Source organism: Phascolarctos cinereus, unplaced genomic scaffold, assembly GCF_003287225.1.
Source record: "Phascolarctos cinereus isolate Bilbo 61053 unplaced genomic scaffold, phaCin_HiC Scaffold_2;HRSCAF=192, whole genome shotgun sequence".
NCBI classification, from domain to species: Eukaryota; Metazoa; Chordata; class Mammalia; order Diprotodontia; family Phascolarctidae; genus Phascolarctos; species Phascolarctos cinereus.
In genome coordinates this window covers 131,757,778-131,781,188 of record NW_027555625.1, presented here as the reverse complement: position 1 = coordinate 131,781,188, position 23,411 = coordinate 131,757,778, and the positions used below count along the sequence as shown (strand labels likewise).

General features: G+C 38.3%; 1 protein-coding gene across 4 annotated transcripts in view; it reads right to left on the bottom strand.

Annotated features, from left to right (window-relative positions):
- ADAM18 (ADAM metallopeptidase domain 18) overlaps positions 1–12,359 on the bottom strand; it is a 138,627-nt gene extending 126,268 nt beyond the window's left edge. For 3 of the 4 annotated variants that reach the window (XM_020985217.2, XM_020985219.2, XM_020985218.2), the window contains exons 1-2: positions 12,246–12,359; positions 4,061–4,140 (exon numbers count right to left, since the gene is read on the bottom strand). In XM_020985217.2, the coding sequence (XP_020840876.1) occupies positions 4,061–4,140; positions 12,246–12,291 (126 nt within the window). In that variant the 5' untranslated portion in view covers positions 12,292–12,359. Of the gene's footprint in view, positions 1–4,060; positions 4,141–12,245 lie in introns of those variants that run through there. The other variant, XM_020985220.2, reaches the window with a different exon arrangement.
- Between the last annotated feature and the right edge of the window lie 11,052 nt (positions 12,360–23,411).

The window sequence follows — 23,411 nt, the reverse complement described above, 5'->3', positions numbered from 1 at the left end:
ATCATAAGATTATAAGGTTTTTTAAAAGGTTGTTTCCCTTTCTTGCAGAAATGGGGGCTGACCAAAGGCTAAGTTCCCCTTTCTATCAGAAAGGGGGGCTGACCAGAGGTTAAATTCCCTTTTCTGGAAGCTGGAGAAAGGTTGGCTAGAGGTTAAATTCCTCTTTCCAGTCTTAGTGGATAAGTTCTGTTTTTCCTGAGCTAGAGTCTAAGTTGAATAATGGAATCGTTTAAGGAAGATTCGAGGGTGGAAGGGTTTGACTGGTAACTACTGACCCAAGTTCCTCTTTCCCATGATGTTTTCTGGTTACAAATGATACCACTTGTTACAAATGATACCACTTGTAAGAAATGCACTTCTGGGAAAGAATTAAGAAAGCCTGGGAGAAGAACTAGTCAGGTGATCTGTCTTGTCTAACTGAATTATGTTCAAAACAAGTTTTGGCCATTTTTTAAATTCCTCTTTCCTATTATAAAAATCAGCTCTGTAAATCACTAGGAGTCTCTGACATCTAAGGAGTCAGGTGACCTAATCTGATATGTAAATGCTAGCTTTTGCAAATTAAATCATAGATGCTCAGCAACTTTGTCCTTAGTTTCCTTTTATTTCAGACAATTAATTTTAACACAAAGAATAACAAAAAAAGAAAAAAAAACTGGAAACAAAGTAGGTGCCCATTAATTGAGGAATGGCTGAACCAATTATAGTGTATGAATGTCAAGGAATATTTTTTTTTTTGGCTAGGCAATGGGGTTAAGTGACTTGCCCAGGGTCACACAGCTAGTACGTGTTATGTGTCTGAGGCCCGATTTGAACTCAGGTCCTCCTGAATCCAGGGCCGGTGCTCTATTCACTGTGCCACCTAGCTGCCCCAAGGAATACTTTTGAGTTAAAAGAGATGAGAAACTTGGAGAATCACAAGAAGATTAGTACAAACTGATACAGCAGTCTCTAAGTAGAGTCTAAATGACTGTTCTCATCAGAGGACTTCAAATAAGCTGGATGATCATTTTTCAGGTATACTACTGTGGAGACTGCTTTTCAAGTACAAGTTGCACTTGACGGTTACTTATAGTTCTTTCGACTCAAATTCTAAGAGAAAAACATAAAATAACACTACCCAGGAGAGATAATTTTAAAGTTATTGGACTACCTGAAAACCATGATCAAAAAAAGAGCCTAGTCATCATTTTTCAAAGAATTATCAAGGAAAACTGCCCTGATATTCTAGAACAGGTAAAATAGAAATGGAAAGAATCCACTGATCACCTCCTGAAAGAGATCCCCAAAGGAAAACCCCTAGGAATATTATAGCCAAATTCCAGTTCCCAGGTCAAGGAGAAAATATTGCAAGCAGCTAGAAAGAAACAATTCAAGTATTGTGGAAACAAGTCAGGATAATACAAGATTTAGCACTTTCTACATCAAGGGATCAGAGGGCTTAGAATATGATATCCTGGAGGTCAAAGGAACTAGGATTACAACCAAGAATCACCTATCCAGCAAAACTGAGTACAATCCTTTGGAGGGAAAATGGACATTCAGTGAAATAGAGGATTTCCAAGCATTCTTGATGAAAAGGCCAAAGCTGAATAGAAAATCTGACTTTCAAATACATGACTCAAGAGAAGCATGAAAAAGTAAACAGGAAAGAGAAATCTTAAGGGACTTATTAAAGTTTAACTGTTTACATTCCTACATGGAAAGATGATATTTGTAACTCATGAGACCTTTGTCAGTATTAGGGTAGTTGGAGAGAAAAAATATACAGATAGGTGGATAGATAGATAGATAGATAGATAGATAGATAGATAGATAGATAGATAGCACAGGGTGAGTTGAAGATGAAGGAGTGATATTTAAAAAATAAAATTAAGGGGTAAGAGAGGATTATATTGAGAAAAGGAGATGTAGAATGGGATAAATTATCTCATAAAACAGACAAGAAAAAGCTTTTACAGTGGAGAGGAAGTGGGGGAAGGTGAGGGGGAATGAGTAAATCTTATTCTCATCAGATTTGGCTTAAGGAGGGAATAACATACACACTCAGTTGGGTGTTGAAATCTATCTTACCCTACAGGAAAATAAGGGGGAAGGGGATAAAAGAAGGGGAGATGATAGAAGGGAGGGCAGATTGGGGGAGGGAGTAATCAGAAGCATACACTTCTGAGGAGGGACAGGGTCAAAGGAGAATAAATGGGAAGGAGGGATAGGTGAAGGGAAATACGGTTAGTTTTTCACAACATTACTATGGAAGTGTTTTACATGACTACACATGTATAGCCTGTATTGAGTTGCTTGCCATCTCAATGAGGGTGGGTGGGGAGGGAGGGAGGGAGGGAAAGAATCTGGAACCCAAAGCTTTAAAAACCAATGTTAAAAATTGTTTTTACATGCAACTGGGAAATAAGATATACAGCCAATGGGGTATAAAAATCTATCCTGCCCTACAGGAAAAAAGAAGGGGAAGGAGATAAGAGAAGGGGCAGTTGATAGAAGGGAGAGCAAATTAGGGAAAGGGGTATTCAGAATGCAGGCCATCTTGGGGTGGTGGGAGGGGTGAGATGGGGAGAAAATTTGGAACTCAAAATCTTGTGGAAATGAATACTAAAAACTAAAAATAAATAAATAATTTTTTAAAGATAACATTAAAAAGCAACTGAACTTTAATTGCAATTCCTAGACTTGGTCCCATAGAACTGAGAGAAATAATTATTTTTCTATTATGTTAATAATGAATTATTAAATTAGGACTGAGGTTTTTCCTTTCTATTTCCTCATTCAGGGACCAGCCCCTGCAGGTCAGTCAGTCAGTCAGTCTCTGAAGGACACTGCCGATAGATGAGATTGCCCAAATTCTCCAGGTATATGCTCTGTAATCTTGGACAGGACCTCACCCAACTAGAAGACCTTACAAATAGAATCTAATCTAGGTGAATTCTTGCCCTTAGGAAATGAGTCCCTATCCTTGGAACCCTCCATTAGAATTTAGGGTGACCCAGCTTACAAAGGAGAAAACCAACCACTTTGGTCTTGGTAGAAATGGATTCTTTTGTCCAGATTGCTTGAGGCAGCTGAATCTCATGATCAATCATGTTCTCAACAGGAAGAGATGAAGACTTTTGGGCTACTTCCTCATTAATATGTCCACCACCTTATTAATTGGTCACCAATCAGTGTTGATTTTCACCTATCAGGATCACTTTCTTTCCAAAGGTATTTAAGCATTCAGGGATCTCCATGGTTTTTGTCTTTGGTCACTGAGAAAGACCACTGACTGTCAATTTATTATTTGCTAGCCTAATTAATAGATTATTAATTACCCAGAAACTCATCTGTCAGGCTTTTTCATTCATCACAGAACAGATGATGAAGCATATTTCTCTCCTCTCAGTGGAAATTGTGAGAGTAATAATAGAAGAATCAAAAGAATATGATATTAGATAGAGATGATCTAAAGGATAGAATAAACAATATAATCAAATGTAGTAGAAAAGTCCAAAAGGATGAGACCTAGAAAATAAATTACTGGACTTGCCCTGATATGACAACTGTGAAAATATGAATGAATGCAACAAAAACATTTAAATTCTTACAAACCACTATATTAAATATGAAATTAATTTGCATCACTAGTACATAACTGTAAGTATGAATGTCTGCAATAGCATGTTTTGGGGGAAGTCACTCTGATATTTAAACTTATAATGAAAAATACAAAAAAGTAATAATATAAACAACATAGATAACTGAGAGTTGACTATATGTATACATTTCTATATAAACTATAAGCATATCTTGGTCTTTTGAAATAAATGTAAGCTTACTAAATGTTTATATTTTAATGCCTAAAATCTATTCTGTGGCTTACAGCTACTACAACAAAACTTAATATTAGAACTCCCATAATACATATGGATACATTGATTCTGATAAATGTGTAAATATAAAATTGGTTTTTGGTATGTTACATAGCTATTGAAGGAAACACTCCATTATGTTTACTTTACTAAACATTTTCAATTATTTTAATTTTTTTAAATAGTTATTTCTCATTTACATGTTGTTCCTTTGAATCTTCGGTTGCATTTGACCAAATCTTCTGTGGAACTATGATTTGAAGCGGGATTTGTTGAAAACCTGTAGTAAGCAAAAAAGTTTTAATATCTTAACATCTTTCAACTTACAATGGCATTCTTCATTTGCAAATCTAATTGTAAAGCTGTTAATTCAATTCTCCTTAAAATGTTATATGACCTCTCCAAATTACCATTTCTTTTTATGATATTTTTCTCTGACTTCATTATTCAGTATAGTATAGTGAAATGGCGCTGTAATCGGAGTTACTAGCCCAGAAAAATGCTCCTATCACTAGTTTCCTCATCTGTAAACTGGAGATAATATCATTGGTATTACCTACTTCATTTGGTTGTTGTTAATAAAACCCTTTATAAATCTGTTATTTTTACTCTTCTAAGAAGAAATTAAACTAGGATTTTCTGAGCCCCTATTTAAGTTTCTAAAATTGCCCACATTCTTCCTACTATCTCAGTCAGTCAGTCAGTAAATAAACATTTATTTTGCATCTACTATGAGTCAAGCTGTTGAATGTAGCCATCAGAGGGGCTATCTGACCCTGGACCCCACAGTCAGACTAGGTTTGAACCAACTGGAGCCCATCTTGGGGTTCTTCTGGAAACTCCTAGTTGCTATTCCTGGAGCCTGCTATTCTGACCAGATATCACCACTGCCCAAGTCTCCCCAGCCTTCTCTATGGACTTTCAGTTATTTTACAAAACAGCTTGAGAGACTATGCCTTCCATGAGACTCCCTCCTTGTTGAAATATTTAAAACCCACCCCTTCTGCCCCTCCCAGACACCCCAGTACTTCAGGGCTGCATGGTATCCCAAATTGCAATTCCCTTGCCTCAGTTAAAGACCTTTATTGTTGGTAGTTTGGTACTCCTCTTTAATTTAGGTTGACAACGCTAAGCATTGGAGATAAAATAAAGGCAAAAGACAGTGCCTGCTTTCAAAGAGCATATAATAACTGTTTGGGGCAAGATTCAAACTCAGATCTCCACAATTTCAAGTCCAGTACTCTACTACACCATGGATAACTAAAAAAATACTGCAATAACTTCACTAAGGAGGTAGGAGTACATGCCAAGTATACATTTTTTTTTAGACTTAATCCCTTCTAACACCTGGTCCAATTTCACCAAATGATTAACAAATGTTGATATTCTCAATGAACTAAGTAGACAGTCAAGCCTTCTATCCCTCAAGAGCCGTCATCTTTTTTCCCCTTCAGATAATGCCTTTTACATTTATTGAAAAGGTGTAGCTACATGGTGCAATGGATAGTGTGCCAGGTCTAAAGCCAAAAAGACTCATCTTCCTGAGTTCAAATCTGGATTCAAGACACAAGATTTGTGATCTTGGACAAGTCACTTAACCCCATTTGTCTTAGCTTCCTCATCTACAAAAATGAGCTAGAGAAGGAAATAGCAAACCAGTCCAGTATCTTTGCCAAGTAAACCCCAAATGGGGTCACTAAGACTCCAACACAACTGAAAATGACTGAATAACCATAATTTATTGAATATCTTAAATATTTTTTTCACTCCAGCCCAAGGCCAATTCTAGAAGACTTCACTCCAGGAATTACATGATACCCATTAAAACTAGAAGTCTGTTCTGATTTGTGAATTCCTTTCTCTTAGATCTTTTGTGCCCAAGAAATACCTTCTTCCTTCCCTCTATTTCAATGTAGCTTCCCAGGGAAGTGAACAGCTCATATCTACCAATCAATCAATCAATTAACATTTATTAAGCATCTACTATGTGTCAGGTATTGGGCTAAATGCTAGAGATATAAAAGAGGCACAAAAAAAAATCCTTTAATTGCCGGTATAGTATTGTATTGTATTGCATGCTTTGATTAGTCCTGGCCCTCTTCCAATGCTTTTGATGGTAATTTATCAAACATATTTCATTTCAATCTTAAAATTCAATAAAAATTTACTGAGTTATTGCCTAGATGAAGTGGGGGGTACAAGGAAACATTAACACATGTCATCTCTCTTTGAGGAGTTTCTAATTTATTGACAGGAAGTTATACTGTTGGAATAGTTGGACTAAACAATAGAAAAGATTTGGGGTTTTTTTTTTCAATCTAAGCAGGACAGAGATATGACAAAAATGACATTAACACTAAAAGTTTATATTCCTATAGCACTTTTAGGTTTGCAAACTGCTTTACATATATTATCTCCTTTTATCCTTAGAGAAATCCTGTGAAGTAGATGTTATTACTATCCTCTTTTCACAGATGAGGAAGCTGAGGTTCAGAGTGATTAAATTACTTGCCCAAGATCACATAACCAGCACATGTCTAAGGCAGGAATTGAGCCAGGTCTTCCCGACTCCAATTCCAGTACTCTATCATTACATTACATTATACAACAGAAAAAGTTACCTTGCAGTACTAGAAGAGAAACTGAAATAAGGAACAATTAAGAGGCTATTGAAATAATCCAGGCAGGTAGGGATTAAGCCTAGAATGAGAATGCTAGTAACAAGAATAGAAAGAAATATTTAAGTATAAAGTTGACAGGGCTTGATAAATAATGATATGAGGTAAGAAGGAAAAGTAAAAAATTACTGACATCCTGAGTAACTGAAACGATGATGATATTAACCAAAACAGGCAATCCAGGAGGGAAAAAAAATTGGTTTGAAGATAGAGAACATAGAAGTAAATTAAGAGTTAAATAGCTCCTTCTCTACTTTCAAACTCGTCCATATACCCCAAGCAGCAGTCCTATCCCTTCTTTGACCCTCCTCTTTTCCCCAATAAAACTTAAAAAAAAAATTCTTTGGTTGTTCTTAGTTTGCTTTGTTCTGGGTCAGCTTTAGCATTCCTGATATCCTTACAGAACCATGCTATACACGGTTAAAATGTATATATACGTAAACATGCACATATACATACAGATATGTACATACACATATGCATATATATATACATATATATATATACACATACATTTTTTCCTGCTACCTGCTCTTAGAGAGATAACACTCTAATACTAAGTTTCAGACAAGATGCTAATTGCATTAAAAAAAAAAAAGAAGCTCTTAATTAGGACTCCTACACCAATAAAATTACAGGTCCAATTAAAAAATAATAAAACTTGCCCTTGCTTCCATTTTCTGTACATGTCCTTTTCTTAATCTAAAAAAAAGGGGGAGAAACAGAATGGGGTGATGCTTAATATTTTGCCCTGTATTCTCTACATCTTTCAGATGATAAAGATTCCATCTACTATGGAATACTGCTTGCAAATGCCTGACTCTCCCCTACTGATACTCTAAATAAGGATGCCCTTAGTGCGTGTACATTTACATACGGGGAACAGAAAATATGTAGGTCAGTAACTGCTGATATTCATTTAGGGGTTTGTAGGATGAAGGTTGCCAGGCTGGCCATAGTGCTTGGCTATAGAAGAAGTCATGCTAGACTGAAAGGGAGATGGGGCCAACTGCCTGCCAGGAGCTCCTAAGTGAATTTAAGCCAGGACAGTGAGGACTGATTGCCATAGTCACATTACTATGCCAATCACACTTGTACAGTTGATGCTACACACAGCTAAGTTACCATATCTATGCCTGCTCCTCTCTTTTAAAAGTTGGCTTTTGAAATTCTCAAGGCAAGCAAATGCTCTGAGTTTGTCACTGAAGCAACAGTAGGTGTTCTTTTCTTTTAATTTCCTACATGCTAGCTTTCTGAGCTCAAGATTTCTCTTACCAAAATGAAATCTAGAAGTATCTTGGGTATTTTTGCAAGGTTGGTAAAAGTAATAACCTACTCTTCTCTCCAGTTCAGCTCCTCACCTAATTTTCTAAGAGAAGGTCTCATCTCTGAAAAGGGTAATTCCCATTTTCTCTTATTGATATAACCTGCCTTGGCTCTCTGTTCATAGGGGAAAATAGCCTACCAATCAAACAAGAGGTGGAAAGTGGATTGGATCATCTTAAAGAACTTGCAAACTTCTTTAATGACCCCAGACTTCTCTCAGAAACAAAAGCTTATTTTTTAAAATGCCAGTACCCTACTAGAGTTACTGTATGGATATAAGTCAACTATGCAACACCAAAACTTCTGTGAAGAGGTTAATCAAGAAGGACAAAGATTAGGGAAAAAGCCATTAGATTTGGCAATGAAAAGGTCATTTGGAGAGGGCAGTAGTAATTAAAATGACGAGGTCAGATGACAGATTGAAAAAGGACATAATAGTGAGAAAAGATAGAGAAGAAGTAGACGTACCCAGTGTACACAGCTTTCTCAAAGACTTTACCCAAGAAGAGAAGCAAACATATAGGACAAAAACTAGTGGATGGTCAGATCAATTAAAGATTTTTTTAAAGGAGGAGGGAGACAAATTTTAGGTTATCAGCAGAAGAGGAAGAATCTGCTGAAGACAGGAAGAGATGAGATCCTAAAAAGGGGGGTGGGGGAAGCTGAGGCAAAGGGCCATCTTTTCATAAAAGAGGCAAAGGAAGAGATAGCAGGGGAAAATGCGTGATTTGAGATGAAAAGAGAGGAGAAAAGGCCTTAATTTTTTAATGAAGTATAGGTCGAGATTCTCAGATAAAGTGGAGGGAAAGGGATCCCATGGAAGGCTAGAGCAGAGATAAAAAGGTATGCAATAACTGCTACAGTGAAAGGACAGCAAATTAATTAGGGAGGTGTAGAAGGATTATCTTGCTGCGAGTGCCCAAAATCAGCACAGTATATTTGGATTTCAACAAAGCATTTGACAAAGTCTCTCATGCTTTGTGAGCAAAATGAAGGTTAGATGATGCTACAGTTAGGCAGAATGAATGAAGATGGGAATATTCTGATGCACATACCTTTGCCCCTCTGCTGTTCAACATTTTTTATCAAGGGCTTGAAAGAAGGCATAGAAGGCGTGTTTATCAAATTTACAATAATGGGAAGTTGAAAGGTATAGCTAGCATGCTGATCAACACATTTGGTATTCGTAAGTATCTCAACGAGCTGAATTATTAACTAAATTTAAATAAGATATTTAATAGGAATAAATGGATAGTCAGAGAACATTTATTAATCACTTATTATGTGTTAGTTTCTATGCTAAGTGCTAGAATTAGAGAAATGACTAATTTTATTCCTCATCATTTTATTCCAATCAGTATTAATCAGCTTGATATGATTCCACAAGGGTAGTGATTATAAGTTCTATATATTAGACCCCAGAGCTGTGAACTGCAGAATGCAAGTTCACTTGTTGAATAACAGGAAGCTAACTAGAGAACCTCCACCCTTGTTTTTCCTTGTTATGGTGACCAAGCATAGTATGGCGGAGGTGACTCAATTACATGGAAAGTTCCCCCCCACACACACACACCCAGTTATTTCTGTTGCCCCTCTGTCCCTTATCATCTCTCTATTTCACAACACGGGGAGATGGACATGAGCATTTGGCCAATAAGTAACTTTGTTTGCCAGCCTATGGCCTTTCTATTGGCCCATAGGCCCACATATAAATGTTTTGACATCTCTTTATCAGGCCAGCCCACAGATCTGCTCCTCAGCTCAGTAGGACCTCCTGAAAGGTCAAGCTATGTCTCTCAAGATCTGCTCATTGGATCATTTGCCAACCAATGGAAATCTTATTTTGTGTAGACCCTCCTAGAGGGTCAAGGACAAGGTCTATCACCAATGAGACTCTGTATTTTTAGCCTGCTTCATCTATATTGTCTGGGTACCAAACACTATAAAATTAAGTACCTGGAGGAAGAGGGCATCTCAGATTAGAAGATCTGAGTTCTACTGTTTTAGAGGGGGGCCATGGACCCTTTAATAAAGTGCTTTTGGGTTGAAGCTCTGCCTCAGTGGTTTTTCTTTCAGGTAGGACAATTTTGGACCCCACAGCATACAAATACAAGCAAGCAAAACAATTGCTCCAGAAACTTACATAATAAGGGGGAAGGGAGTAACATTAAACAGGGCTAAAACTGGGGACAGGATACCTTTGGGGTCAAAGCTATTGATAAGGAAGAAGAGGAGGATTAGAAGTCTGAAGAACTGAACTGAGTGAAGTAAAAGCATGGTTGAACACTTTCCTAAAACAGAGAACCAGGGAAGCAATTCACTATCAGGAAAGAACACAAGAAGACAGTTTTTCCACCACAGGAAGGCAGCCAGCTGATAAAGAGTAGAAGTCAAAGTTGAAAGCAACTGATTGGTGAAGAGGAGGAGGCAGAGAAATAATGAGCATTGAGTTGTGACTATAAATTCCATACTCGGGCTCAAAAAAACCCAACTGCATAAGCACAGGTTATAGCTAGACATATAGCTGGACAATAGTTAACAGTAAAAAAAATATCTAGGAGTTTCAGTGGAATACAAGTTCAGTATGAATTATGCACATCCCATAGCAGCAAAAAACACAAATGTAACCATAGACTACTTTTCTAGGGTGAACAGTAAGAAACCCTAAGGGAAAGATAGTAAGTAGGTGGTATGTGCCTGGCAAGTCAAACCAGTACCACCATCTTAACTACCGCCTTCTTTTAAACCTTGACAGAGACAGCCTAGTATCCAAGAGCCCTTGGAATGGCAACGCCACTCCCAAACCACCAACCCCGCTTCTTGGCTCCTATAGCCATCATTCACAGGATTAATCCCTGTGGAGAAGGACCACACTTTTCTCATCACTACCAATGCTACCCACCATGAATGGACAGGTGAGCAAGCACAATAGCCTTAGGAATAAGTATCCACCAAAACACCAGACCTACTTCTAGCTCAGCCCCTGCAGTGTCCTTCAGCTCCAATCTTCAGCAGGTCCTTCAGCAACCACAGTTACTGAAGACCCAGAAAAGAAAGAAAACTCTTGTCACCAAAGTCCTTGGTACTGTCAAATGGTTCAACATCAGAAACAGAAATGGTTTTATCAATGGAAATGACATTTTAAAAGATGCACTACTATCAACTTTGCCACTGTATCCCATGAACCATGGGACAGCTTCATATAACTTATGGCTTTACATGACATACTCATAGTCTCCTACTATGTCATGTCTTTGAGAGGAGGGACTATTTCCATGTTTGAATTTGCTTCTGCAACTCATAGCACACTGATTTACGTAAAGCAAAGGCATGATGATGATTTTCTCATTCATTCATTAGAGAGGCATGGTGTCCAGAATGAAGGAGGTTAAGAGTCCCACTATACTCTCCTGGTCAGGCTACTCCCGAAGTACTGTGGTCAGATCTGGACACCACATTTTTGTAAGGACCATGATAAGTTGTAGAACATCCAAAAGACAGTGACCAAAGCAGTAAAATGCCTTCATATTATGTCACTGGAGGAAATAGGGAAGCCTACCCTGGAAAAGAGAAGATGGGGATGGAGATAGAGAAATCCCAACTATTATCAAGCTTTGGAAATATTGTCACTTTGGAAAAGGAGTTGCACTTGGCTTCTCTTCATTTCAGAAAGCAGAACTAAAAACAAAGGGTGGAAACTGCAAAGCAGAGGTGGATTTCAGCTTCATATGGGAGAAAAGTTTCCTAAAATGGACAGTTGTTCAAAGTAGAATGGGATTCCTCAGGTTTTTACACACACATACACAGTGGGAGACGTGTCAGAGACTCTATAAAGGTACTGGTTGGACTAAATGACCTCCCCTAAGATCCCTTCCAACAGTGTGAAGTGTGATTCTGGTCCCGCGTGTGGTTCTCTGCCTCCTAGCGCTGACCCTAACTGCCAGCGGGTACCCTTCCCCTCTCTGGGCCACATAACAGGGTTTGCACAATTCCTACTGGATGTGGAGAACTTGGGATTCGTATCACTTGATTCTTTTGTATAATGGACTCGGAGGGTTCCTGAGCTTCCTGCCTGCTCTCGCTCTCTAGATGGAGCAGCTGGACTGGGCCGGGAGTCAACTAACGTGGCGTTCAAATCTGGTCTCCGACTCTTACTGGAGAGTGACCCTGGGCATGTTTCCTCAACTGTAAAAAGAGGAAAATAATGCCACTCTCCTCCCGGAGGGCTGTTGAGAGGATCAATTGAGATATTTGTAAAACGTTCTCTTCCTCTTCGGGTCCCCAAAACTGCGGGCTCAAAGAAGACGGTTCAGACCCCATCTCGTCCACCTGCCCCCAGGAAAAGTCTGGAGAAAGTTTGGGAGACGATGGGGACACTTACTTCGTGCAGCACACCAAGCCCCGAGCAGTACCAGCAGTGGTAACATGGCGCTGACGTGCCCGTGGGGCGACCCGGCAGGACTGACTGCCCAGCCGTTGGACCCTTGAGGGTTTTTTTTTTTCGCGCACGTCCGCACGAGCCTGGGAACTCCCGCGCGAGTCCTATGGCGCCTGCGCACAGGGGGGACTTGCGCGTGCAGGAGAACCCCGGAGCCGTTGAGCACGCGCTGGAGCCCCCTTCTGGCCCTGAGCTAGTTGAGGTTTTAGACTAGTTAGCTGGGAAGCAAAGAATAGAGGATACGTGCAAATGAGTGATAAGACATTTTCAGGAAGTTTTAGAAATACTGTTAACATGAGTTGGAAGAGGGACATGGAGGGTACTGAGCATTGACTCTGGAATCAGAGGACCTGGGTTCAAATCCCATCCCTGATGTTTACTACTTGTATGACCTTAGATAAGTCACTTAAATACCCTGGGCCTCAGTTTCCTCATCTGTAAATTGAGGGGGTTAGAGTAGATGGCTTTTGTGGTCCCTTAGATTAATGGACCTGTGAGAGGAGGAATTCACAGTGACGCTTACTGATTTGTTATAGGTACATTTGGACACCTTTCCAAGTGCCAAGAATGACACATGGCTCAGATAAAATCTACTGTTCTACTGTATGACTGTTAACAGAACTGACTGATACTAAGTATATATGGGTAGAGTGCTGCCCGAGGTCACAGGGAAAGATAAATAGTCTATTTCAACATATAATCTCTTAATATCCCAGCAGGCAGTGATCATAGTTAGATGTCCTCACAGGCTCCTTCTGCTGGGGAGAGCCCATGAAATATTAAAACAGTAAAGGGTCAGCAATGGTCCCAGTGGTGCACTGGGAATGTGTTCATAGCAATTCCATTTTTCTTCTTTCCAAAGGTACACTGTATGGTAAACCCTCTAAGTCAGGGATCCAGGAGTGAGTGCTAGTTCTGAATTGGAATTGTTTGCAAAGTGAAACAGCTGGGGATGAGAAATTGGGCCTTTGTTATGCACAGTTACAAAGAAAACTAGAAGAGTTCCTGCTTCAGGGTATTTTTTTTCTTAATCTATTTGTATTTATTTAAGTAAATATTTCCCATATGCATTTTTTAAAATTTTTAACATTGACTTTTTAAAAACTTTTGAGTTTCAAATTCTCCCTCCAACTCCTCCTACTCAAGAAGGCAAGCAATATTATATTGATTATATGTATGAAGTCATGTAAAACCTGTTTCTATATTAGTCATATGAAAGCAAACACACAAAAACAAAGTGGGAAAAGTATGCATCAGTCTGCACTCAGAGTTCATCAGTTCTCTCTTGGAAGGTGGGTAGCATTTTTTTTTAATTTTTAGGCAATTGGGGTTAAGTGACTTGCCCAGGGTCACACAGCTAATAAGTGTCAAGTGTTTGATCTGAGGCTGGATTTAAACTCAGGTACTCTATCCACTTCGCCACCTAGCTGCCCCCCAGTGGATAGCATTTTTCAATGAGCCCTGCAGAATTGTCTTGGGTCATTGCCTTGAGAAATTGGAAGCATGAATGTGTGTCAAGATTCCTGCTTAAGGAAATTGTATTAGCCTGGCTCTCCCTTCTGCTTGTATTGCTCATTTTTCTTCAGAGTTCTTTGCGTGATTGACTGTAGGTTTGTCTTCACTCGTAGTGCCTGTTTTTGATTTGTAAGTTCTAAGAGTGTCAAGGCTGCATCTTTCAAGCTGTTCTTACTCTCCTCGTCAAAGGCATTGTCCAAATGTTTTTAATCTTCCCATGAGACCTGATGTAAAGAAAGCCTTACATTGAGTAAGGAAATGCCCATTACATGACTGCGGAATGAGCTCAAAGACCTAACATTTGAAAAAAAAAATGACTTTCCTTATTGCCACTACAATAAAATATAAACACCTCTGTTTGGCAATTAAAGCTCTTCATAATCTAGCCTCAACCAACCTTCCCAGCCTTCTTACACATTGGTCTCCTTCCTGATATGTAAATAAGCATATATTAGGCACCTATTATGTGTGAATCTCTATACTAAGTACTAGGGATATGAAGAAAGGCAAAAGACAACCTCTGCTCTTGGGGGGGCTTACAGTCTAATGAGAAAGACAGCATGAAAACAACCATACAAACAAAATTCATGTGGGGGGAAAATGGAGATAATTAACAGAAGGAAGGCACTAGTATTAAAAGAGATCAAGAAAGGTTTTTTATAGAAAGTGGAGTTTTATGTGAGACTTGAAGGAAGCAAGAGTGGACAGGAGGTAGAAATGAGGAGGGAGGGAATTCTAGGCAAGAAGGACAGCCAATAATAATGCTGATTCAGGAGATGGAATAGCTAATGTGAGGAACAGGAAGAAACTGGATCACAGAGTAGTTGGAGGAGGAGTAAGGTATTAGAAGACTAGAAAGGTAGGAGGGGCGGGGTTATGAAGGCCTTCGACCACAAAACCGAGGATTTTATATTTGATCCCAGAGGTAACAGGAGTCAGTCGGTCCGTAAGCATTTATTAAGAGCTTATCATGTGCCAGGCACTGTACTAAACACTGGAGATACAAAGAAAGGCAAAAATCAGTCTGTGCTCTCAAGGAGCTCCGAGCCTAATGGAGAGGTCAACATGAAAATAATTATGTACACACCTCTCATCACCCTTCCCTTTGGCATGGTCACCACCCTGGTGCAGGCCCTCATCATCTTGCCCCTAAACTATTGCAATAGCCTGATGTTTAGTCCTCCTGCCACACGTCTCTAATCATATTACACTCTTACTCAATAAATCCAGTGGTTCTCTGTCCCTTCCAGCATCAAACATAAAATCCCGTTTGATTTTTAAAGTCTCTCATTATCTTCTACCCCAATCCACCTCCACATCATTTCCACTCTTCTTGTTTATACCTTATCCTCTCACCATTACATGCTGTGCAATTCAGTGACAGTCGCCTTCTCACTGTTCCTTGCACAAGATAATCCGACAATCCATCTCCCAGCTCTGGGCTTTTTCTTTTCTTTTTCCTTTTTTCTTTTTTTGCAGGGGGAAAAGAATCACCACCAGAAGGATATAATGTTTACTATTGAAAATACCCACAAACATTTCCAAAGTTGTTGGCTAAGTTACTCTTATCTCTAAAAAGATTTTGTTAGTATTTTCTGTTTCTTATATCACCATTATATCTCATGCATCTTTCTCCTCCTCCCTGAGAGCCATCCCACATGATAAGTGGTAGGAATTTTTTTTTTGGTGGGGGGGAGTCAGCACAGCTGATCAATAGGTGAGACAGAACTGAAGCATGTGCAATACCTGTGGATCTCCTACCTACACAAAGTGGTAAGTTGGGGTGTCTTCTCACATTTTTTTTTTAGGCAATTAGGGTTAAGTGACTTGCCCAGGGTCACACAGCTAGTATCAAGTGTTTGGTCTGAGGCTGCATTTGAACTGAGGTGTTCCTGACCTCAGGTCCAGTGCACTACCCACTGTGCTGCCCCTCACATTTCTTAATTCTAATCCCACTTGTTCTTTATAATTTTGTCACATTTATATTTGATTTTGGGGAGTGTGTTGTTTCCAATTATATTTTCTACAATCCCCCGTTTATTTATTTTTCTTGATTCTGCTTACTTCACTCAGCATAGGTTATATGCATCTTTCCCTGCCTCTCTGTATTCATCACATCATTTCTGACAGCACTGTAGTATTCCTTTACAATCATGTACCACAATTTGTTTAGCCATTTCCCAATTGATGGGCATCTACTTTGTCTCCAATTCTTAGCTATCACAAAAAGTGCTGCTATAACTATCTTGAAGTATGAGCACTTTTTTCTTATCAATGGCTTCCTTGGGATAAAAGCCCAGTAATGGAATTGCTAGTTCAAAGGGTATGGACATTTTAGTCACTTTATTTGCAAATGCCAAATTGCTTTGCAAAATAATTTCACAGCTCCACCAACAATATATTGGTGTGTGCCTATCTTAATTACAACCTCTCCAATATTGACTTGCAATTTTTTTTTCATTTTTGCAAATTTGCTGAGTGTGAGTGAAATCTCAAAGTTGTTTCAATTTGCATTTCTCTTACTGTTAATGATTTGGAATATTTTTCATATGGTTGTTTGCAGTTCTTTTGAAAAGTATTTGTTCATATCCTTTGCCTATCTATTAGGGAGTGGCTATTAGTCACATATATTTATTAATTGTTTATATATCTCAGATACAAAACCCTTATCAGAGAAATTTGATATAAAGATTTTTTTTCCCTACTCAACCACTTCCCTTTTTATCCTAGATACATTAATGTTACCTGTGCAGAAGCTTTTCAGTTTTAAGTAATCAAAGTTATCTATTTTACCTTTTGTAATTGCCTCTATTTCTTGTTTTGTTAAGTATACATCTCTCACCCATCTTTATAACAGATTTGATATAGGAGGTGAGAGAAAGGGAGAAGCCAAGAATAACATTTAGATTGAGAGCCTGGGTGTCTGGGAAGACGAAGGTATCCTGGATAGTAATAAGGAAATTCAGAAAAAGAGAAGGTTTTGGTGAAAAGATAATGGGTTCGGTTTTAGACCTGTTCAGTTTAAGGTATCTACAGGACATCTAGTTTGAGATATCCAGTAGGCAGATGTAAATGTAAATCTCCAACTTTATTCATATCTCACACTCTATGGTCTAGTCCGGGGGTGGGGAATCTTCAGCCTCAAGGCCACATGTGGCCCTCTAGGTCCTCAAGTGCAGCTCTTTGACTGAATTCAAACTTCACAGAACAAATCCTTTTAACAAAAGGATTTGTTCTATAAATTTTGGACTCAGTGAAAAGGCTGCACCAAAGGACCTAGAAGGCCTTGAGGCCACAGGTTCCCCACTTCTGGCTCCCGTCAAACTGGTATTCTTGGTGATACATTGTGAGAAATACATTGTGAGAAATAATTCAGTTGGACCCCTAGTCTATTCCAATCAGTATTACTCAATTTGATATTCTACATAAATCATATAGGGATAGATAGGTTCTTGTGGGCCTAAAACTTTAATGTAATGTTCATTACTTGTTTACCAAGTATGAGGCTCACTTGTACAACCAATGAGAATACTGACAAAGATATCTCCATCCTGTTTCACTCACATTCTGTGTCCAAATCCAGCATGGGGTGGGATGCCTTGATGCTTTGGAAAGTCCCCCAATTTATTTTTGCACCTCCAGACCTCTCTCTCTTGTCCAACATGAGCAAGTGACCATCTTATAACCACTTAGTCAGTGGAGATGCCCCATGTTTCACCCAATCTGTGACCCCTCTACTAATATGTCATTTTTGGCTTTCAAGAGCAAGGTCTATCAACCAATGAGATTCTGTATTTCACCATGCCTCTTTTGTATATTTGGGTATCAAACCCCATAAAAACAAGGTACTAGACAAAGGCGGCATCTCAGATTGTGAGGAAGATCTGAAGTCCACTTCATTAGAGGGGACCAGGGGCCCTTTAATAAAGTGCCATTGACTCAGAGCTCTGTCTCAGTCTCTTTTATTGTAGGTTGGGCAATTTTAATACCCATAACATGATGTTTAATCTTCTGTCTCTGTACCTTTGCTCTTGGTTACACTATGCCTAGAAAATACTCTATTTTTTTTTCCACCTCTTAAAATCCTTTATTTCCTTTAGGATTCTGTTCAAAATATCACCTTCTGGATTATGCCTTCAGCCACTAGTACACTCCTTTGCCCATTATCTTTTATTTATTTTGCATATACTGCTGCATCAGAACTGGCCTCTAACCTGTGGGCAACCAGAGCCAAACAAACAGCAGGCTAGAGATAGGGAAATCAGTACATAAATAGAAGTTTTAATTATTTCAAGAGTGAGGAAAATAACATTTGCAAACGGAAGCCCTCCCTCCTAAGAAGGAGGGCTTAAGGCTGCTAAGGCTGGGGCCACTTATATACATGAAAGGGGTTAGCCCACCACACAATCATTCTTAGATCTTGAAATAGTTTCCATGGTTGGCGTTTCTCGGGACAATATTGGTATTCTTGGGTCCTGTGGAAACAGTCATTGTCTCAAATCTTGAGGGTCATGAACATCCTCCCAGGCACACAACCAGAGCTCTGTGACAGGAACAGGAACACAGTACCTGTCAGTGACAAGGAACAGGGATTGTGAACATGTGATGGATGATGGCCCTGAGAAACAGAAGCAGCTAAATCCTTCAGTGAACACTTGATGCTGATCTAAGCAATATGCTTTGCCAGAGGGTGATATCATCCTCAGCACAAGGGATTATTTTTATGCCAAGCTCAGGACACAGCCTTCTTGTTGGGCGTTGGCTCTGGGAAACAAGGTATCTCCAAAATATTTTGACACTTCTATATGTCCATGTTATCTCTTCCAAAAGAACCTAAGTACTTTGAAAGGTGCTTTATATTCCCAGTGTCTATCACAGAGTAGGTATATTTCACAAGTTCTTCTTGATTGATTTTTAATTGATTTTAATTGATTCCTCCTGTCTTATAACAAACTTCCCCCAGGACCTCACAGAACACTTAGTTTGAATTCCTCTAATGCACTTCTTGTGGAATGCTGCATATTTAAAGTAACTATGTTTATAGCTATTCTTCCTCTTGGGCTATGAACTCCATAAGAGCAGGAACCCTGTCTTGGCTAAACTCTGTGTGACTCCTACCACCAAACATGGTGCTATACAGGTAGAGTGTGCTTTGTAAGTGTTCACTGAATGAAGGTACTTAATAAATCTTTCTTGAAAGGGTTGAACTCAATGGAGCATGCATGGGGATAGGGATTATCCCTGCCTGCTAGGGGCTATCTCACATAACATGCACCTGCATTCTTCAGGGAGCTTCCTAGGACATGTGTGACTGCTAAATAATTTGGTGCTTTGGATTAATGCAGGAAACCCTGGCTAGACAGTTGATCCTCTCCTTCACCTTGTAACAGTGGTAGATGACAAAGTATTGCATCAGTTAAAAAAGTGAGATAGCAGGGACTTTAATTATCACCATTACTTTTTGATATAATGTTAGAAATGCCAGATATAGCACTAACAAGAAAAAGAAATTGAAGAAATAATCATAGGCAAAGAGGAAATAAAATGATCACTTTTTCCAGATGATATAATGGTTTAGAGAACTCTAGAGAGTCAATAAAGAAATTAATTTAAACACTTTATAACTTTATCGGTTACTGGATATGAAATAAACTCACATGAGTTTCTCAGTATATTGCCAATAAAACCCAGCAGGAAGAAATATAAAGAAAAATTATATTTAAAACAAATACAGAACTTTACAAAACACTTGAAAGTCTACTTGTCAAGACATACAGAAATTATATGAATACAATTACAAAACGTTCTTCACACAAATCAAGACAGGTCCAAATAATTAAAGAAATATTAATCACTCATGGGTAAGTTATGCCACTATGCTAAAAATGAAAATGCTACCTAAATTTGAATTTGTTTATTCAGTTTATTCAAAACTACCAAAGGATTACTTTACAGAGCTAGAAAAAATAATAACAAAATTCATCTGGAATAACAAAAAGTAAAGAATCGTAAGGGAAATGCTGAAAGAAAAAACAAACCAGAAGGAAGGTGGCCCTAACAGTACCAGATCCCAAACTATACTAAAAGAATAATCAAAATGATTTGGTACTAGTTAAGAAATGGAGATTTAGATAATTGGATAATTGATTATCTAGATCCTCAAGTGCAGCTCTTTGACTGAATCCAGACTTCACAGAATTAGATCATTAATAATTGATCAGAGGGTTAGATAATATATAGAAGAAAATGAGCAAAGTAGCCTAGCTTGCTTCCATTTATGCCAAAGACCCTAAAGTGAAGACATAACTCATTTTTATAAATATAGAACAAAGAAAAGAATAGAAATTATATCATTGGTTATGGGACTGGTGGTATCATGGGTTGAGGGATCATGCTTGATTACGTTAAAAAAAAAAACAACAGGCATACACATATGTGGGATGAAGACCATCTCTTTCCGTGTTAAAGGAAGGCTTTTTGAAGTCATGGGACCTAGTTGCATCCTGAGGCTGCTGATAGTGAACCAGGAGCAGCAAACTCACAGACATATGGGGATGAGATAAGACTACTATTAATTGGCAAGGAGGAGGTTAAGATGGGGTGTCAACCACAAGTTAACATACAAAGGCCTTGGATTTTCAGGTGGTGCTAGAATAATAGTTCCCTTAGAATTAGAGTATTTTATGAGAGTATGGAATTTCTAAACTCTAGCTCAGAGTTTCACTTTGATTAACAGTGATTATGAGAAACCTTAAACCTTTGGCATCTAATTCTGAGACAGAGAAAGACCGAATTTTTGAGCTTTTTAAAGACAGAGAAGAGGCTTTAGTTTGTTATGTGGGGTTGCAGAATGAAATCACTTACAGAGTAAAATCAAATATAAAATACAGGATCAATAGTTAATTTTCACACATTACTTAGATTTAAGAGGATCTGTGAACTTGATGGGGGGAAATGCATCTTATTTTAATTAGCCTTTAACTGAAATTATGTATTTCCTTCAATTTTAAAATTTTTTATTTGAAGAGAAATCCCTAGGCTTCATCTTTCCATCAAAGGGACCTATGACACACAAAAAGGTTAAAACTCCTGGCCTAATTACATCTATTAAGCACCTCATCTGGGGAGTGATAAGCACTGAGTGATACATAGAGGTGAAATCAGACCAAGTCCTTTACTTTGTGAAGCTAACAGGGAAGATGAGGCATAGGCTCTTAAGCCATCGAGCTGGAGGTAGAAGGGAGCTCGGTGGCTATTCAGTGTAATCTCCTTCATTTTATAGATGAGGAATCCAAGGCTCAGGGAGGAAAAGGTATTTGTCCAACATCACACAAGGAGTAAATCGAAGAGGCAAGTCCTTTGATTGCCCTGGGTGTGCTGAAGCCAGTTTAGACCTAGCTTAGCCCAATTCTTAAATTTTCAATGTGAGCATTTGTACTTCAGCAAATACTACAAATCAGGCTTGATTTATCGTTTTGTTGATTGTCCAGACTTAAAAACTGTCCATCCAGATTAAATGTAAAAGGATGTCATGCATTTTGGGAGAAAGGTTTGGGATATTCAAATTCTCTATTTTTTGTTCTAATTCAGGTTTTTCAAAATTTTGTAAATATCTATCTGTTGCATTTATCAGTTTTGTTGGCATAGAGTGGGTAAAATAGCTTCTAATTTTTTTTTAATTTCCTCTTCATTTGTTGTGAATTCCTTTTTCAATTTTGATATCAACAACTTGTTTTACCTCTTTTTAAAATCAGCTTAGCTGGGAGGCAGCTAGGTGGCCCAGTGGATAGAGCACCAGTCCTGAAGTCAGGAGGACCTGATTTCAAATCCGGCCTCAGACCAAACACTTGACACTTACTAGCTGTGTGACCCTAGGCAAGTCACAACCTCAATTGCTGAAAAATTAAAAAAAAACAAAAACTTTAAATCAGATTAGCTAACATTTTATTATTAAAAATAGTTTCTAGTATTATCAATTCAATGTCTTGGTTTGGTTTGGGTTAGTTTTGGTTTTCAAATTTGTTGTTTTGTCTTTGATTTCAGAATTTCTGTTTTAGTTTTGGTTGATGTTTTCTGATTTTTTTTCGTTATATGTCCAGTTCATTGATTAGTCCTTTCTCCGTTGATGAAAGTGAAAAATTATATCACTAAAGTGTTCTTTTGTCTCTTAAGAGTCCCTAAGTTTCCTTTCAGACTCAGGTCAACCATTAACACAAAATCTGTCTTAATCCCTCCATCCAAAATCATAGTTATTTTTCTACCTACCTATATATGTACATATTATCCACCCCAATCAAATACAAACTCCTTATTTCACTTTTGTATTTATATCCCTAGTGCCTAAAAAATGGGAGGTGTTTAATAAATGCTTGAAGTTAACTGACATACATTTTTATAAGCAATCCTCTGGGGTGTCTGCTAACTAAAGACTGGGTTAAGGTGAATGTGGCTTTATTCATAGGGTCATAGAGTTAGTCCAAGTCCTTCCTTTAACATAAGGAAATGCATTACAGAGAGGTTCAGTCATTTGCCCAGGCTCACACAAGGACTGAGTGAGAGGCAGTTTTTGAAGCCAGATGCAATAACTTTAAACTCAGCATTCTTTCCAATGTACCATACTACCTCCTTCAACTACCATACTTGACCTATGCAAATAAGAAACCAAGATATAAATGAGAATATGAGTCAGCTTTATGTTTTCTTGCCTTTTTCTTAAATTTTATTTTATTTAAAAAAAAACATCAGCCTTCTTTCCTTCCCACTTCCCTCACCACCACCACCCAATTGACAAAGATGTAAAGTCAAAACACCCAAAATTTCTTATTGACCGTTTTTTTAAAAGTTTCAATCTGCACTGAGTCTATCACTTCTCTGTCAGGAGGTGGGAGACATGTTTCATCATGAATCCTTAGCAATTGTGGTTGGTCACTGTGTTCATCAGAGTTCTTAAGACTTCTTCACATAGACATTTTTAATCAGGTAAGATGCATTTTCTCACTCTCCCATCTCAACTCCAGTCCCTTCCCATTGAAAACACAAGAACAAAACCCATTACAAACCTATAATCAATCGTAACAAATTTCTACATGAGCACATCCTAAAAAATATTCATTTCATTCTGTATTCTGAGTCCTTCACTTCTCTATCAGAGGTGGGTAACATGTTTCCACATTAGTCTTCTGGAATCTTGGCTGGTCATTATGCTGGTAAGAGTTCAGCACAACAGCATTCTATCACATTTATATACCACAGCTTGTTCATCCATTCCCCAATTTATGGGCACCCCCTCAGATTCCCTTTATTTACCACCTTAAAAAAAGCTCTCGACATTTTTGTACCTCCTTAGAGTTTGTTTTGCTGAAGACTAATTCCACCCTAAACCCACCCTCCCTGCTCATTTTCTTTTCCTCCTACTTCTCTACTGAATGAAATGTATTTCTCTACCCAGCTTTATGTATGTGCATTCTTTTTTCTTTGACTAGTTTATATGAGAGATTTAGGTGTCAGATACTCCTCTGACTCTCACCTCCATGTTTGTATGGATGCCTATTTGTACACCCTGATTATGTGAGATAATTTTCCCTAAAATTCCAC